The sequence below is a fragment of the Protomyctophum parallelum genome, assembly GCF_964188405.1.
Source record: "Protomyctophum parallelum genome assembly, chromosome: 5".
In the NCBI taxonomy this organism is placed as follows: domain Eukaryota; kingdom Metazoa; phylum Chordata; class Actinopteri; order Myctophiformes; family Myctophidae; genus Protomyctophum; species Protomyctophum parallelum.
Window position 1 is genome coordinate 41,805,674 of NC_139702.1, and position 17,329 is coordinate 41,823,002.

General features: G+C 42.7%; 1 protein-coding gene across 1 annotated transcript in view; it reads left to right on the forward strand.

Moving 5' to 3' along the window:
* grin2bb (glutamate receptor, ionotropic, N-methyl D-aspartate 2B-b) overlaps positions 1-17,329 on the forward strand; it is a gene marked incomplete at its 3' end in the record, with an annotated part of 126,993 nt that overhangs the window by 96,247 nt on the left and 13,417 nt on the right. The window contains exons 6-12 of the mRNA XM_083764855.1: positions 120-234; positions 1,690-1,898; positions 4,897-5,068; positions 8,315-8,468; positions 11,074-11,199; positions 13,595-13,824; positions 14,170-14,330. Of these exons, the coding sequence (XP_083620981.1) occupies positions 120-234; positions 1,690-1,898; positions 4,897-5,068; positions 8,315-8,468; positions 11,074-11,199; positions 13,595-13,824; positions 14,170-14,330 (1,167 nt within the window). The remainder of the gene's footprint in view (positions 1-119; positions 235-1,689; positions 1,899-4,896; positions 5,069-8,314; positions 8,469-11,073; positions 11,200-13,594; positions 13,825-14,169; positions 14,331-17,329) is intronic.

A 17,329-nucleotide genomic window follows, 5' to 3' on the forward strand; every position in this document is an offset into this window, starting at 1 on the left:
CGACTAATACATTTTGTTTTATTAGCGTTTATCCCGTTGGCTGGCACCTCCCAAGGACCGGTGTGTGTGTGCACCCTTTGATAACTGTGTAAATCTGTCTCCCACCTTCCTCTTCTCAGGTATCTAATGAATGTGACGTTTGAAGGGCGTAACCTGTCGTTTAGTGAGGACGGCTACCAGATGTATCCCAAACTGGTCATCATTCTCCTGGACAAGGATAGGCGATGGGACAGGGTGAATATGTTCTGTTCTGTCCTCTCCTCTCCTCTCCTCTCCTCTCCTCTCCTCTCCTCTCCTCTCCTCTCCTCTCCTCTCCTCTCCTCTCCTCTCCTCTCCTCTCCTCTCCTCTCCTCTCCTCTCCTCTCCCCTCCCCTCCCCTCTCCTCTCCTCTCGGTATATCCTTCAACCCCCATCTGTGATTTATCTGTCACAATATGCTGTGAACTTGTCCTGGCCTCTTAGCATCAGTTAACCCCCAAATAATCATATTTGAACTGGGGACCCCCCCCTTCCTCATCCTGATAAGCACTTGGAATGTACAAGCTCACAAATGTACATCGCGTTGCGTTGTGAGGCTTTGTGAGCTTGTAGCTCTGCTATTTTCACAATTTTTGCCTCTATCTTATAACAATTTGGCCAATGCTTGATCAGTTATAGTATAGTTTGTTGATTACTTTTGATGCAGTAATGATCTTTTCTTTAAATTCTTTAAAGTTCGTTAAATTGTTACTTTACTCTGGGAACCCCCGCTCAAAATCATGTGGGGAGCGACCTCCCTGGGGGTCCCGACCAAGCCCCCAGGGAGGCTCTCCAACATTGAAGCGCTCGGCCCTGCTGGGCAGAGCAGGGACTGCAGGCGGACCCGTGGATTTATGAAGATGGAGTGCCGTGATTTTTTTCCGACCTAAAACATGATCATCAGGTACTATGATTATACTAGGAGGGAGATTTCTTTCAAAAAGGTGTACAGAAAGTGTTAAAACTATGTTTTTATGTGGCCACACCCACCAGTTCATTAAGTATACCTGCATGGTTTTCACCTTAGCACCACCCACCTGAACTTAAGCCTCGCCCACAGATGTTGTTGTATTGTAACGGTCAGATATTTCTATCAACAATTACTAAAATATGAAATCACGGGTTGTGAATGATCTCCCTTTAAGACACAATTGATAAAGTTGAATGTAAAGAAAGCCTAAATAAGCAAGCAGTATCAGAAACAAAGCTCAAGTTATTATGACCCGTTTATCTCATCAACTCAGGAATCAACATGATGCAGACACCTGTCTGTGTTGGGTAAATGAATGAATCGAATGAATGTCCGTGTCTCGCTCGCGCGCACGCACACGCTTATTGTTTAGAGTAGTTCCGTGGTTGTTTCCAAACAAAGAGTCTTCTCCAAGAGCTCCCTCCCGAATGTAAAACTCTATATTGTTGTATTATATTAAATAATACAACATGCACTTTTAAATGTTGATATTAAAATAAATCAGGTATTACACCCTGTATTACATACCGTTACAGTATGATAATGTGGGAGGGTTTAGGGTTATGATGTCACTAAAATCTTATCCTTTATAACTCTATGGTCCCGTACCACAGGTTGAGAACCACTGAGTTAACCTAAAAAAAACAACCCACACACAGTGCTCTTAATTCACTAAACGGACGCCTTTCTCTCTGCTGCAGGTGGGCAAGTGGGAGCGGCGGTCGCTGACCATGCGCTACCACGTGTGGCCGCGCTTCGAGCTGTACGCGGACGCCGGCGAGCGCGAGGACGACCACCTGTCCATCGTCACACTGGAGGAGGCGCCGTTCGTCATCGTGGAGGAGGTGGACCCGCTCAGCGGGACGTGCATGAGGAACACCGTGCCCTGCCGCAAGCAGCTCAAACTCATGTGAGATTAGATTACAATCTATACAAGCATCCATAATGTTATTATGCTTTGCATGCAGGGCACAACAGACAAAAGGCTGAGATATACAGTATATATATAGATAGATGGATGGATAGATGGATAGATCAGTGGTTTTCAACACTTTTCATGTCAAGGCCCATCATTTATTCAGCATTTGAGCCACGGACCATGCACCATTTGAGCCTCTCAGACCTAAAACATAGAATATTTTGTAGTCCTTGGAATTTGTCCACAATTCCATGCTCTATTGATGTGGTTACCTGTGAGTGGGGAGTGTTGGCTGATGAATGAATATCAACATCCTAATACTGTCAAATTATGACAGGCTATTCCTGCTGTCAAAATATGACCCCCCAGTCAAAAAACACTTTGTTTGAAATAGACACTCATGCTTTCCAAGGTGTGATTTGGGCTGGGAGGAGGAGTTGGACTAAGGCCCTATACGTCCACTCTGGGGGGGGGGGGGGGGGGGGGGGGGGTACTACCTGTGAGTGGGGAGTGTTGGCTGATGAATGAATATCAACATCCTAATACATCCTGATACTGGGGGGTCAAATTATGACAGGCAATTCCTGTGGTTGAGCAAAATAACGATTCTTCTACATTCTCTAATTGTGTAGACTTCGTGTAAATGTATTAATACAGATAACAATTCAACTCTTGATGAACCCTTACGGGTCCATTTGGTTTCATTTTACACTCTCAAGAGTTAAAGATCTAATAAGGGTCCATTTGGTTATCAACTCTGCATCATTTTGCTGGGGACCACCTGGAATTACCCCAGGGACCACTGGCGGTCCCCGGACCACTGGATGGATGGATGGATGGATGGATGGATAGATAGATAGATAGATAGCTTTTAAACTCTCTGTGTTGTTATTCATGTCCTCACTGTCTTGCCTTAGAGAGACAGAGAGATACTGTATGTATTATAAATAAATGGAGTGCAGGTCTGCATGATCAATACCGAAGAAAGAAAAACTGTTTTGTGTTGTAACATACATCCATTTTTGGTAGCTGCCTTTCTCTCTTTTATCTTCTCTCTGCTATTTAGTATTTACACATTCCAGTTTCTATTTAGTATTTACACATTCCAGTTTCTTTTCTCTGCTCTATTGCTTCTATCCTATCACCCCCTCATTTTCTCTAATGGGGGTTTGTGGAATGTCATCTTGTACAGTGGTTCCCAAACCTTTCAGGTCGAGACCCAAAAGAGAGATTCATTAGACGGTTTGCCCGGGACCCAAACTAGTGAAAATAGCAGGTCTACAAGCCCACATCCCCTCTCGCATCCCCTTATAGGTCAAGGGTTCCCAACCGTTAATGGATCAGAGCCCACTTGAAAATCTCAAAAGTCTTTGTGATCAGTGAAGTGATCAGATGGGTGGGCTCATGGTCTGCATGCATTTTAAAGTAAAAGTAAAGTAAACATGTTTACTTTATTTTAATGATCGATCAATCGATTGTGTTCTGGCTTGGATCAAGGGAAGTAACGTACGAGGCCTACTATCTCTTATCTACTATCTCTCAGGCTTATGGCATATCATTGTTTGTTGCTTTGTTTTCTGTTTGTTGGTTGTTCATTTTGTAAAGCGCCCTTGGTTTCATGAAAGGCGCTATATAAATTCAAGCTATTATTATTATTACACAAGTTCCTATTCATCTGTATTATCACAATGATTCATGTCGGTGCGCCACCAGCACCCACATGAAGCTGTGGGTGCTGGTGGCGTGTTTCCTCCTCCGCGTCATCGGTGCCCATACCCGAGGCGGGGTTGGCGAAAGGTCCTTTCTGTGTGGAGTTTGGTAACTGGTAACTGGTTGGAATAACGTGTTCCTTCCACGCGCTACTGTACGTCCAACCAGGGAAACTCCCCCCTGTCAGGTGTAAAGGAGCAACTTGGACACTCAACCATGAAGGAAGCATGAGTTCAAGTCCGTTGCTCTCCCCATGTCCCCCATATATGGGGACAAGGTTGGCGGAGGGTTTGTAGAGCCCAGGATCACATTAGATAATTGACACAGGTGTGAAAAATGGGTTACAAAATCGTGGGATAAAAAATATTAAAAAAAAAAGAAAACATGTTTTTTGCGGTTTTAAAGAACAAATACCATGACATTTACTTTTCCATTATTATTTGTTTCATCTCAACCTCTCTATCTATCTCTCTCTCTCTCTCTCTCTCTCTCTCTGTTTGTCTTTGTCTAAAATCGTGGGTCTCAATCAGTGGTCCTTGAGGGGGTTCAGGTGGTCCCTAGCTAATGATGGAGATTTGGTAACCAAATGGACCCTTATTAGATTTAACTATTTAGAGCGTAAAATTAAACCAATTGGACCCCTAAGCCCAAACCACACCAGCTGCAACTACCTGCAACTCCTCGCAACTCCTTGCAACAAAACAAACCACACCAATGCAACTCCTTGCAACTGGCATTGGGAATATTGGTGGCAAGTAGTTGCATGTTGCAGGGAGTTGCATGGCGACCCTCTCTTGTGGTTAGGGCTTTACAGGCCCGTTTCATTTTACGGAATTTATGCTCTCAAGAGTTAAATTCTGCATTACTTAATTTACAAGAAGTCTACACAATTTAGAGAATGTACAGGAATTCTTATTTTGATCAACGTTTGCCTGTTGTCTCTCCTGTGGTACCAACATCAATACAGCATGGAAATGTGGACAAAATCTTATCCACAACAACGAAAGTATTAGTCTGAGAGGCTAAATCTCAAATGGTGGTCCGTGGCTCAAATGCCGAATAGATAATGGACCATGAAAAGGGTTGAAAACAAAACAACATAATGGGCTGATGTGTGTCCTTTCTGATCTCTATCTTCTAGTTTCATTTTATTTTCTATCTTTGAAAAAGACACCCAGGTGGTGTTCTCTCCTCAAACCTCCACGGTATAGAGCTGTTTGTTGAGAAGTGTTTCTCTCCTCTGCTCCCCAACCCCACCCCCAATAATCCACGCTGTCAGCAACCAGACTGGAGACTCCGGCATTTACATCAAGCGCTGCTGTAAGGGCTTCTGCATCGACATCCTGAAAAGGATCGCCAAGCTGGTGAAGTTCACCTACGACCTCTACCTGGTTACCAATGGAAAACACGGCAAGAAGATCAACGGCACGTGGAACGGCATGGTCGGAGAGGTGAGGACATAGCTCGGTATACTCTGTCGACCTACAAGCCCACACAGATGTTGCTCTGTGTGTGTGTGTGTGTGTGTGTGTGTGTGTGTGTGTGTGTGTGTGTGTGTGTGTGTGCATGTACATGCGTGTGCGCTTTCAAACATGGCTCGTTAAGAACGTGATGCGTTGTGGGAAACGGAAGTATCTTGTGTTTTTGTTTTTCATGTGAACTTGTGCTGTTTATTGCGACCGCATGTCGCATTTACTATGAAAACCTGCATTGCGGTGTGTCACGTCACACCTCCATAAAATTATATGGTCACACTTCGTGACATCATGCCTCCATCTCCATATATGGAGCTGACCTGTACTGACATTCCATATATTGATCCTACCCCAATCCTAATCTCCCGAAAATCTTAACAAACCTTGTTGACATATTGAACTGGACTGAGAGGGGGGGGGGTTGGGTGAGGTAGAATGCAGCCTCAGGAATGGACCCACTTCTCTCCTTCACACATACAGTACTACCATAGCAGTGCTGGACAAAGTACTCATCCCCAGGACTAGAGTCAAAGTATACTGTGTAGAATGATATTCAATGTTGCTCAACTACAAGTGAAAGTTTCTCTGTTACTTGAGTTAAAGTGCTGGAGTACTTAAAGGACCACTTCACCACTTTTCAACTTATCTTCATATAATTGGTCCTCACTAATGTTCATGATAAAATACCACAATTGTTTTCTACTCAGTCTGTCTCATAGGAGGACTGTAAGCAGTTCAGAAACACATCCACCAGTGACATCGATTTTTTTTAAAACAAGATAAAAAATATTATCTTGAGAATGATGGCTTCCATTATTGCATTGAAATGAATAGAAAGCCTGCAGTTTCATTCAGCTTGGATTCGCCACTGGTGGACGTTTCTGAACTGGTGGACGGTTTCTGAACTGCCCACAGCTCTCCTATTACTATGAGACACAGACCGAGTAGGAAAAGAATTGTGGCATTTTATCATGAACATTAGTGAGGCCCAATTATATGAAGGTAGGATGAAAAGTGGTGAAGTGGTCCTTTAAATGTAATTAAATAACTGTGTATTCAAAAGTACATGCCTTTAAAAAGGCTATTCTGGCCTTCAAATCCATCCCTATATTGCGCTGGTCAGAACAATGGTCACCGGGTTATGGGCTGGCCATCTGAAATGTTACAAATTGCTGTACAGTAACACTGCTGTAGTGCCCCATATTTGTGCAATTTAGTTTTGTGCTAGTAAGTTTGGTGCAGATTGAAGCAACACTGGGCCTGTGGCTTCCAGGACCCCTCGTGCCAGTTGCCGTGCACTCCCCCACGCCCCCGCCCGCGCGCCCACCCGCCTCCCACAAGCTGCGAGCGGAGAGAGAAGAAAATGTATCCGCAGCATGAGTGGCACAACAAGCGCTAAATAATATAGATATAGGTCGGATATAGGTCCTTGGGCTAAATTCGGCCATAGCCACTTTCCCTAATGTCTCCAAATGTGCTGACCTCATCATATTTGTTATGACGGCTATAGGCATTTTTAGGCAAAGGAGTGTTTTTTGTGCAAAGCTAATGCTTGCAATGGATTCAGAATCATGAAAACCCCCTAGTTTGACACGTCACATATGCTACTTAAAGCATAATGAAATTTGGAAATTGTTGCCTTATATTGGTTGCTAATGGTACCCCATCTTTCAGCAGCTGTCACAAAGTTTCCCAAGGGAGTTGGGTTGGAACAAATTGATATGTGATTGTAGACACCTTTATGAACACATCTGTGAAGAAAGCTAGTGGTGAGCATTTTTTTCCCAGATTTTCCACACATTTCACTAAGTATTTTAAAATAGTTAAAAAAAAAAGAAAATAATTTTAGGAATAAGGGGTAAGGCACCGGCAAAAATAGGGCCCATAGTGTACCTGGTGTGACTATTGGCATGCCAGACTCCTGAACAGCGTTTGTACCAAGTTTGGTGCAGAGTGAAATATACTTAAGTACAGTACTCAAGGTACTGTCCACCACTGCACATTAGACATACAGCAGAATGCTTCCATTACACGTTGATGTGTTGTAATTGATTCTGATACAGCTGCAAATTGCTTTATTATTAAATGGCAGGCATTACCTGGTTAAAATGTGAAATTAAATGTGAAATTGTTTTGACTATGGTCCAACCATGTTGGGAATATCTGTCTGCGAGAAAGTAAGCGTTGGGGAATGCACGTTACACGCATGTGTGGATGCTAAACATAATAATGATTTAATTTTAATAGGAGAGAAGGGACACACAATGGAATATAATGAATGATTGAGAGAGAGCTAAAGAGAGAGGAGAGAGAGAGAGAGAGAGAGAGAGAGAGACCAAATCAACTTTCTGTCATATCACAAGTTTACAGGTGTAAAGAATGGGTGAAATCTTTTTTTTTTTTGCAGGCTCTATCCCCTGTGAACTGAGTCACTTTCAAATATTGCCCAGTGCCTCAGGCCGTAGGTCTAAATATACCTGCAAAGACTCACAGAAAGGGGACTAAGCTTTGAAAAGGAGCAAGAGAGAGAGAGAGAGAGAGAGAGAGGCCATCAACAGAACTACTGTACAGACCAGCCAGTATAGTAACCCAGAGTCAAAACTATTCCAGTTTATTTACGGCATACATAGATAGATATACACATTTATTGATCCCGAGGGATGTTCAGTTGTCATAGCAGCACCACAGAAACAGGTACAGGTATGACTAGAGCAGTAAGATAGCCTAAGCCAGGGGTTCTCAACTTTTTAGGCCCCGGAAATGCTTTGGCCATGTCTCACGACCCCCGCCCCCCTCCCCACCCCCAATACAAATTGACCGCTACAATAACCTTAATAATAGAGAAAATACATCATAAATAATTACTGAAACGGTGAAACCAGTTATAATCATTAAGGAAAGTTTATGCATTTACTATGTGTTCTATGTAAACTCTTAATTTCCAGCCATTCAGTTGCAAAATAATTATCTGGGGACCCCCCAAAATAATTTGGCTTCCCTTCTTTTGAAATATGTATCTTTCAAGTGCAGGAATTAATATGAAAATTTGATTTTTACTCGAGTCGTGACCCATGCATAAAAATTGGTCCGTGACCCACAAATGGGTCCCGACCCACAGTTTGTGAAACAGTGTTCTATAGACGTTTAACAATATCCAGTCTGTTTTTCCACTGGACATGTCTTTGACCCCCATCTCTCTCTCTCTCTCTCTCTGGGCCCCAGGTGGAGTTGAAGAAAGCTCACATGGCGGTGGGTTCGCTTACCATCAATGAGGAGAGGTCGGAGGTCATTGACTTCTCGGTGCCCTTCATCGAGACGGGCATCAGCGTCATGGTCTCCCGTAGCAACGGAACCGTGTCACCCTCCGCCTTCCTCGGTGAGGAGATGAGCCGTGCACCTGGTGCATTTGGAAGATGTCCAAGTCATGACGTCCTCTACACAGTACACACACACACTCACACACTCGGATGAAGACATGAGTAGAATTTGACAGGAATAGACTGTGGCGTCTACGGATGACGCAAATTATTATTTTTTTAAACCAAAGAATATCAATATAATTTGACACCTGCACAGTAGTTTGAAGACGAGGCAGGATTTATAACGAGCTCGTTAAATTAATTTGCATGTCAATTCTTTTTTTTTGACCGGTGTTTAATGGTGGTTGGTAGTACATCTTTGGTCTGTCTTTCATTTCACCATGGGTCTCACACTGAGACTGTTGTCTGATTTTCTTTTCTTTCTTTTTTAAAACGTTTGTTTATTGGTTTCTGACACAAGCATACATTGCATGCATCTCCACCAAACAGTTACCTGACTGGACTGGACTTTGAATTTGAAATTGTTTATAGGGTCAACATAAGTAAAACAATATAGCCTTTCCTTAGGAGTATCTTTTTATATTTTTCCAAAAAATAGCATATTACAAAGTTAGCCCCCTCACTGGGGAAAATTCCGGGAGGAAAAACGGGCAAGCACCGGGATGAGTTGTCCAGTATTCCTTAGAGATAATGTGCCATTATTCAAACAAAGAGTAATCAGGTGTGAATGGGGGGGACTGTGGCTTTTCAGGGCACTTTCAGGGAAGTGTTCTGAAAGGGCACATCTGAAGGCTGTCTGGGAATCAGGAGGTGCCCGGTTCACTCCCCAGCCCCGGTCTACGAGTCGAAGGGTCCATTAGCAAGGCACTTAACCCCTGACTGCTCTCAGAGCAATGCACTAATAGATAAATGCAGAGGACACATTTCGAGTGTATGTGCAAATACACAGTGACAAAAATACCCGAAAGGAGTGGGGACTGCAGGGGACCACATTATTACAGTTTATTTCAATGTCATTGCCACAAGATAACTTGCCCCCGAGTGGCCACCACATTGTCATCTGGTGTCCACGAGCTCAGTGTCTCGGGGCCACGTCATACTGTAGATCTTGTGGCCATGATGACATAGCTGAACTGCACCGGGTCACTTCGCTGGAATGGCCAACTGGCCCCAACTCCAATATCAATATCAAAGGCGTTTTTTTCAAAACTGTATTTTACAAACTGTCGAGTGATGGGAAAATCACATATTTCACATAAACCACAGTCAGTTACAGTTAAAGTAAGGACCCCCAATGTACACAAGCCTTAGTGCTTAGTCTTTTAATCCTAATAGCTCTGGTGGTACTCGCCCAAAAAGGGAGAAAAAAGGAAAAAGTGGAATGAAATATTTATATTAATAAAGGTATTGTTCTGACCAAGCAATTGGTTGAAATAGGCTCTCCAGCCGTGCTGAAATGAGTATGACAGCACACCTAGCCGTAAGATTTTAGGACGGATCACGATTAGAAATATATCAGTTGTGCATTAAAGCAGCAGCAAGATTGTCTTAGGAAAGGAACAAAAACAAAACAATTTAAATAGTCTAGCACACCTTGTATTGAACTGTGCTTTCCTGTGCTTATTCTACATCGTTTTCGATCAAATCAATCAAGCGAGTCCATAACTAATGCAAAACCTTTTGCCATTGTCATCAGTGTTCAGAAATTTGGGACCATTTCTGACCATTGGTGAGGTATTTACCAAGCTGTTATGAAAACATATAACGGCAAAGCACAACTCATGTACATTGATGTACGGCATTGAACAGCATTGAACGGTATGAACGAAGACATAAATACAGATGCCGTCAGCAGATATGACAGAGGGTGCAATTTTGCTTTCAGTTTCCTGCACGTCTTTGATGAAAGTTGACTCCAGTAATTCCGACAGTTAGCAATTATCATTACCCAGCCTGATAAATGTTATGTGATGTCACAGCACATAGGGCTGAGATGTTACAGACAGAATGCTAATTATGCCTACTTAATTATGAATTAAGTGGAAAATTGGAATAACTGGTATGATAGAAACACACCTGTCAATTTAAAGAAGCTGTAATCCGGAACTTATTTTGAACGAATTAAAATGTATTTGAACCAATCTGTATGGCTGAATGTACTATTACTGTTTAACTAACTAGCACGCTGGTTGCTAAACACTGGGTCGGGGCCCATTTTTTTATTTGGGTCTGCCTGAAGCCTGAAGTGCAATATCTCCCCTGAGCAAGCAGGGGCTAACCCTCCCCTCTTGGCTTAATTGGCGATTTGGTTTCCCACATCTGAGTTATTGCAGTTTTAAGGCAACTTTCATTTCCCCTTTTCTTTTTAAAATGTAATACTGGTTAATGTTTGCACAGATGCACAGATTAACTGCAGACTCATTCATAATACATGTGCACACACTGCGCACACGCACGCACGCACACACACACACACACACACACACACACACACACACACACACACACACACACACACACACACACACACACACTGTGTACACATCACTTCCAAATACAAATGAACATGCATCTACCAGAGAGATGTTTTTTTTTTTAATCATTTTGATTAATCTCCTCTCCCTCTCTCTCTCTCTCTCTCTCTCTCTCTGTCTGTCCCAGAGCCCTTCAGTGCTGATGTCTGGGTGATGATGTTTGTGATGCTGCTTTTGGTGTCGGCTATAGCGGTGTTTGTGTTCGAGTACTTCAGCCCGGTGGGCTACAACCGCTGTCTGGCAGACGGACGAGGTGAGACAAACACATTCTGTACTCACAGAGCACATTGACAAAACCTGGCGACCGTTGCTGTAGTCGGGCAGAAACCTTGTATCTCCACATTTCAACTTTTTATTTTTATGTATCTATTGTATTTTGTTTTCGTAAATTAATACACTACTTCGTCTTACAAGAGTGTGGCATTGTGAGCTTGTAGATCGATACTATCGCTAGTGGTTAAGTGTGTCCGTGGGGTTGAAACGTAATTAATTAAACATTGGGTCCATTGGATCACAGATTATCTTTTTCCATTTCCTGAAAAAGTGACACTTTTGGACGGTTAACACCCGACAGTGAATGAAGGACATCTCTAGGTAAAGCCATCTTGGTACTGTACATCCACTGTTTGTTAAAAAACAAACAAAAACTACCTCTATGTGACCCTTTGGAGTAGAAGTTTTTTTAAAGATTAGGAGCTCTTATCTTCGTTTGCGATCACTTAAGCCTCTTTGTTAATGAACTGGATCACTGACAAGAACTTACTGGCTGATGTTGGGAGTTCTTAGAAACACTCTGTGAACAAAGCCTTCTTCCATTGCGCTGTGCGATGGCCTACAAATTAATGTATGGAAGTATAAACGAACAGTACAACATGTATAGTGAACTTTTATTGAAAATAATCTTTGGTCTCTTCTATGATGAAGTAATTTACACAAAACATAATAATGATTATTTATATATATATATATATATATATATATATCAAGGTTTCTGCCCAACAGCAACGCTATGTCAACAACCACTGCTCTACAAGTTCACATCAAAGGATAATTTCTATTCACAGAATACAATGAAATTATGACTATTGGAGAAGCTTAATAGTGTTATGAATCATACATACTGTAGCTTCTCGCCTTCTCCTGAATAATGTTACCATAATTCATAGTAAAATGGCGAAATGTTTAAGGCGTGCGTGCGTGCGTGTGTGTGTGTGTGTGTGATGACTTCTGGGATTATGTAAGCCTGTGGCTTTGTAACTGCTGCTCCAGCTGTAGCATAATTGTAGCCTGTTGTGAGCCCATCCGCCTCAGACGTGGTCCTTTGATGATACAGTAGCTACAGTCACTAATGTTTTGTCCTGCCGTCACTGAACAGGTTGGAGCAGAGGTTTGGTTTGGGATCAATCTGTGGGGAATCCCCACTCACAACAATGTGTTGTGACAGTATTTTCATGACAAGTAGTAAAATCCAGGCTCTTGTAGCAAAAACATGAGAATAACTAAAATGAATTGGACAGCCAACTACTGCTGAACGATTCTTGCTCAAGGAAAACATGCACATGTTCATATGATACTCTTTTTACCAGCTGCTTCAAAGAAGCACAATGTTTTCTCTCATCTAAGGCGGAGATGATATTGTTAGTTATGAGAGTGACAGCGGTAACTGTACTGTGATTGGATCGAAAGCCGGACTGATTTAAATTTAAAACAGAGAAACTGTAAAGAAATACTTTTAACTGGGAGTTTGAGTGTTTCCAGGATTTTAGCAAGACACGTTAGTTTCGAGATAGGTCTGTAATTATCTAAATCTTGCTTGTCACCTCCCTTGTTATATGTGTGCTTTTCCAAATATGAGGGAAACAGCTTGATGAAATTGAAAGATTAACCCCTTTTGGTGTTAGCATTATGTTATGCTTTAGCTATTGAAAAATAGCAGATCTACAAGCTCATAGTGCGGCGCAGAGTGCCGCGCTACGAGCTTGTAGGTCTGCTATTTTTGAAAAATCGAAGAACGACTGACAAACTGTCATTTTCAAACAGACATTTTTAGAATCTGATCTCAGGTCAAAATGGGTAATGTGAGTGATCTGCTCTACAATAAGAGGTGCTGCTAATTTTAAGAAATATGGGTCTAATTTGTCCTCCCCAGTTGAGCTCTTTTGATTTATGTTTAATAGTGCTTCTAGGACAACAGTGGCAGGGAGGGGCTTGCAGGGAGAATTGATCAGTTGAGCTATTTGTAGGAACATGGTTGACAGCCTTGAGTGCAGGTCCTCTGTACGTATGTATGGGTGAAACCGTGAATAGGTGTCCAGCTTCTGCAAATGTGTATTAAAAGATGTACATATTTCCATGGGGTCTGAGATTGAGCGGTTGTTGCAGATAATTTATGTAGGTAGGGCAGCAGTGCTGGGGTTCTGAAGAGAATTCACTGCCTTCCAAAATGTGCCTGCATTTCCCTGGGAAGAGATAATTACCTGAAAATGATAGTCTGATTTGGTTTTCCTGAGAGATGAAGTGCATATGTTCCTAATGTGACAGAAGCATGTCCAGTGAGCAGGATCACCGAATTGAATTGAATTGAATTGAATTGAATTGAATTTAAATTCTCTCTCCCTCCATCTGTCTGGCTCTCTTCTCTCCAACAGAGCCAGGTGGTCCCTCGTTCACCATCGGTAAGGCGGTGTGGCTGCTGTGGGGTCTGGTGTTCAACAACTCGGTGCCGGTGCAGAACCCCAAAGGGACCACCAGTAAGATCATGGTGTCAGTGTGGGCCTTCTTCGCCGTCATCTTCCTGGCCTCCTACACGGCCAACCTGGCTGCTTTCATGATCCAGGAGGAGTATGTGGACCAGGTGTCTGGTCTGTCAGACAAAAAGGTGAAACTCACAGGGAACGGGATGTTGTGTTGGGTATAATATAGGAACAGGTGCACTGCAGAGTGAGTGTGGGCTGGTTGTGCGTGCCGTGCCGTGCCGTGTGTGTACGTCAAATTGCTTCCGCCCTCATATTACCACATAGTGAACAGAACGGAACCCCCAGAACAATTTGTTCTTTGTGATGTGGAAGCACAGGGCTGCACAAATAGACCCTGTTTGATCCGAGCCGATGCCTTTTCCACACTGACGGACACACTTGTTTAATTTTCTGTGTGTGTTGTTGTTGCTCTTGTCACGGTACACAACCCCAAACCCTCCCCCGTCCCTCGTCCCTCCCTCCAACAGTTCCAGAAGCCCAACGACTTCTCGCCGCCCTTCCGGTTTGGCACCGTGCCCAACGGGAGCACGGAGCGCAACATTCGCAACAACTACCGGGACATGCACAGCTACATGACCAGCTTCCACCAGAAGAACGTCGACGAGGCCCTGTACTCCCTGAAGAACGGGTGAGTTGCTTAAGGGTCCCATCTTATAAACCTCATCGAATATCCCAAATCTCGGCGCACGCACACACATCCTAAAGCATCTTTAGGGCTCAGATTGAGGTAAAGGACGATGTTTAGAGCTTATAATAATAATAATAATATATACGATTTATAGAGCGCTTTTCTAGGCACCCAAAGTCGCTTTACAGAACAGCAGTAAAAACCATTTTAGTGGAGATTATTTCAAACTGTGGGGAAAAAGAATGGAGAAACAAATGAATGAAAGCATGATCATGCACCAGCCAAGTATTTTGTGCATGAAATGCAGAAAGACTATGGAGAGAGAGAGAGAGAGAGAGAGAGAGATAGGGCTGTCACGATTATGAATTTAAGTTGACGATTAATTGTCACACAAATAATTGCGATTAAGGCGACTAATTGTGTTTTTTGCATTGAACGTTGGAACGTTACAATTTGTATTTTTGTTTGCCTTTTAGGCTTCGTGATCACAAATTGCACATTATGACAAATAACTTTATATATACAAAGAAAACACATTAAATAATTTGTAATATTTATTTTCTTTCCATTTTTTTTTTACAAAATCTGCTATGTTTGAAAATGTATGGACATTTTTCAACATGGAAACGATTGATGATTATGCAAAAATAATTGCTATTATCTCAAATAATTATGCGATTATGTAATAATTGTGACAGGACTATACACACACACACACACACACACACACACACACACACACACACACACACACACACACACGGGCGGGGAGAGAGGGAGAGAGAGAGAGGGCAGAGTGATGTGGGTGGGCATTCACTGAAGCTGGCTGCTCAGCATGCTCAGAATAGCAGCACAGCTTGTGGTTGCAGTGGGAGCTATATTGGACAGTAAAATCCTCCGGGTTCATTTAACTAGTCTAAACTAATTGACCCGAATTGACCTGCAAAAGACTTGTGGGTCAATTCAGTTCCCTTCACCATTAACACTGTATTATTGACACTGAGGGCTGTTTTATACTCTCTCTCTCTCTCTCTCTGGCTGTCAAAGCTAATAGCTCCTCACATCTCTCACTCACTCTATCTCTCCTTGTGGTGGGAGGAGGAGGAGGAGGAGTACTCCAATGTTTTCCTTAAGTAAACGGTAACAAGATGACTCGCCCCGTTTCTGTTTTCCTCCCAGAATTTTCCCCAGTGAGGGGTGGGAGAGGCTGGACAGCAGACGGCTGGACTTTGAATTTCTCTAACTATAAACTTGCATGACAGCAGACAGCCTAAGTACAAATATAATTTATGAAAAGCTACTACATTGAAGTCTGTTCACAGAAGTTGTTGTAGGCTATGTGGGGATTATCTGACGAGGTACCATTTGAGTGTGCAAAACCTTACATATACTAAATAATAGTAAATTGTTTATAGGGTCAATATAAGTAAAATAATATAGCTTCTACAGGAGTATCTTTTTATATTTTTCCAAAAAGAATACAAACAGCCAATAGCATATTACAAAGTTATCCCCCTCACTGGTGACAATTCCGGGAGGAAAAAGGGGCAAGCACCGGGGCGAGTCATCCGGTATTCAAGTAAACGTATCAATGCTGCAACGTGGAAAGTAAAGGTCTGGTATTCAAAATGTACTTGATTAACACTACTGACTACTGAACCCGGGTTACTCGAGTTAATTGACTGTAGAACACTTTCCCTCCCGTTCTGTTGTCGTGATCAGCATTTTAGAATATGTTTGAACACTACGACAAGCCATCATGCTTAACTTATAACACGGCAGTGAAACCTGAAACACGATTGTTTAATCCCGGCATTAAAACTGTTAAAATAATTCAAACTAGATAAAGTGCCCCTCGGGGCACAGGCCAATGTGAAAAGGGTTGGATATATTCCTCAGCCTAGTAGAAAAGTATGCATGCTGCAATCTGGAGGAGTAATATTTGCAAAAGTCGGCCTCCTGGTGGCGCTATAACAGGTTCATCGTTGGCATCGACCGGGTTAATGGTGCCGGAGATTAGCTGTTAACAGACGGACGGACACACACACAATCCTGCAAACTTTGAAAGCCAATGTTAGCCAATTAGGATGGAATATGAAATATCGGACAGATCCGTCTTGAAATCGGCCTCATGGTGGCTCTATAACAGGCCAATTCATGTTCTTACCTACCAGTGAGACGCCCGGAGGCAGAGAAGCGACCTTACAGATTGTATCCATATACACCACGCAATTCGGTATACACTACCTCTATAGTCATGTGTTCAACACAAATCTGTTTGATTTTTCATATATTACTCCTAAAAATGTTGTCCAAACATCACAAACGCTATTATCCTGGTGGAGACCTGTGCCCCGAGGGGCACCTTTTCTAGTTTGCAATACTAATCAAAATCTACAAAGTAACTAGTAACTAAAGTTTTCAAATTATTGTAGTGGAGTAATATTTGCCTCTGAGATGTAGTGGAGTACAATTAGTATAGAAGTTTGGAAATACTCCGGTAAAGTAAAAGTAGGCCTACCTCAAAAGTACAGTAGCCTACTGGAGTAAATGTTCTTAGTTACTTTCCACCACTTCTTGTGGGTCAATTCTGGTCCATTTATTATTAACACAGAGGACTGTGTTATACTCTCTCTCTCTCTCTCTCTCTCTCTCTAGTTATCAAAGTTAATAGCTCCTCACATCTCTCACTCTATCTCTCATTCCCTCCCTCACACCTTCTGTATCCATCTCTCTCTCTGTCAACAGCTCCTCCCTCTTCCATCCCTGTCAGATCTACAAGCTCACAACAACAAATCGCATTGTGAGCTTGCAGCTACAGGTGTACGCATCCAATTATAAATCAGGCTTAACACTTCTGAGGTATATATTTTGTGAATGCAGAGAGGTGGCTTAGCTCTGGCAGCCAGCAGGTTGTCTCGGCTGGTGGCTGATTGAGCTGCAGCCCTGACCAGTGATACGCTAGCGGCGCTGTGGGGGTGCTGTTTGATTAGAGCGTG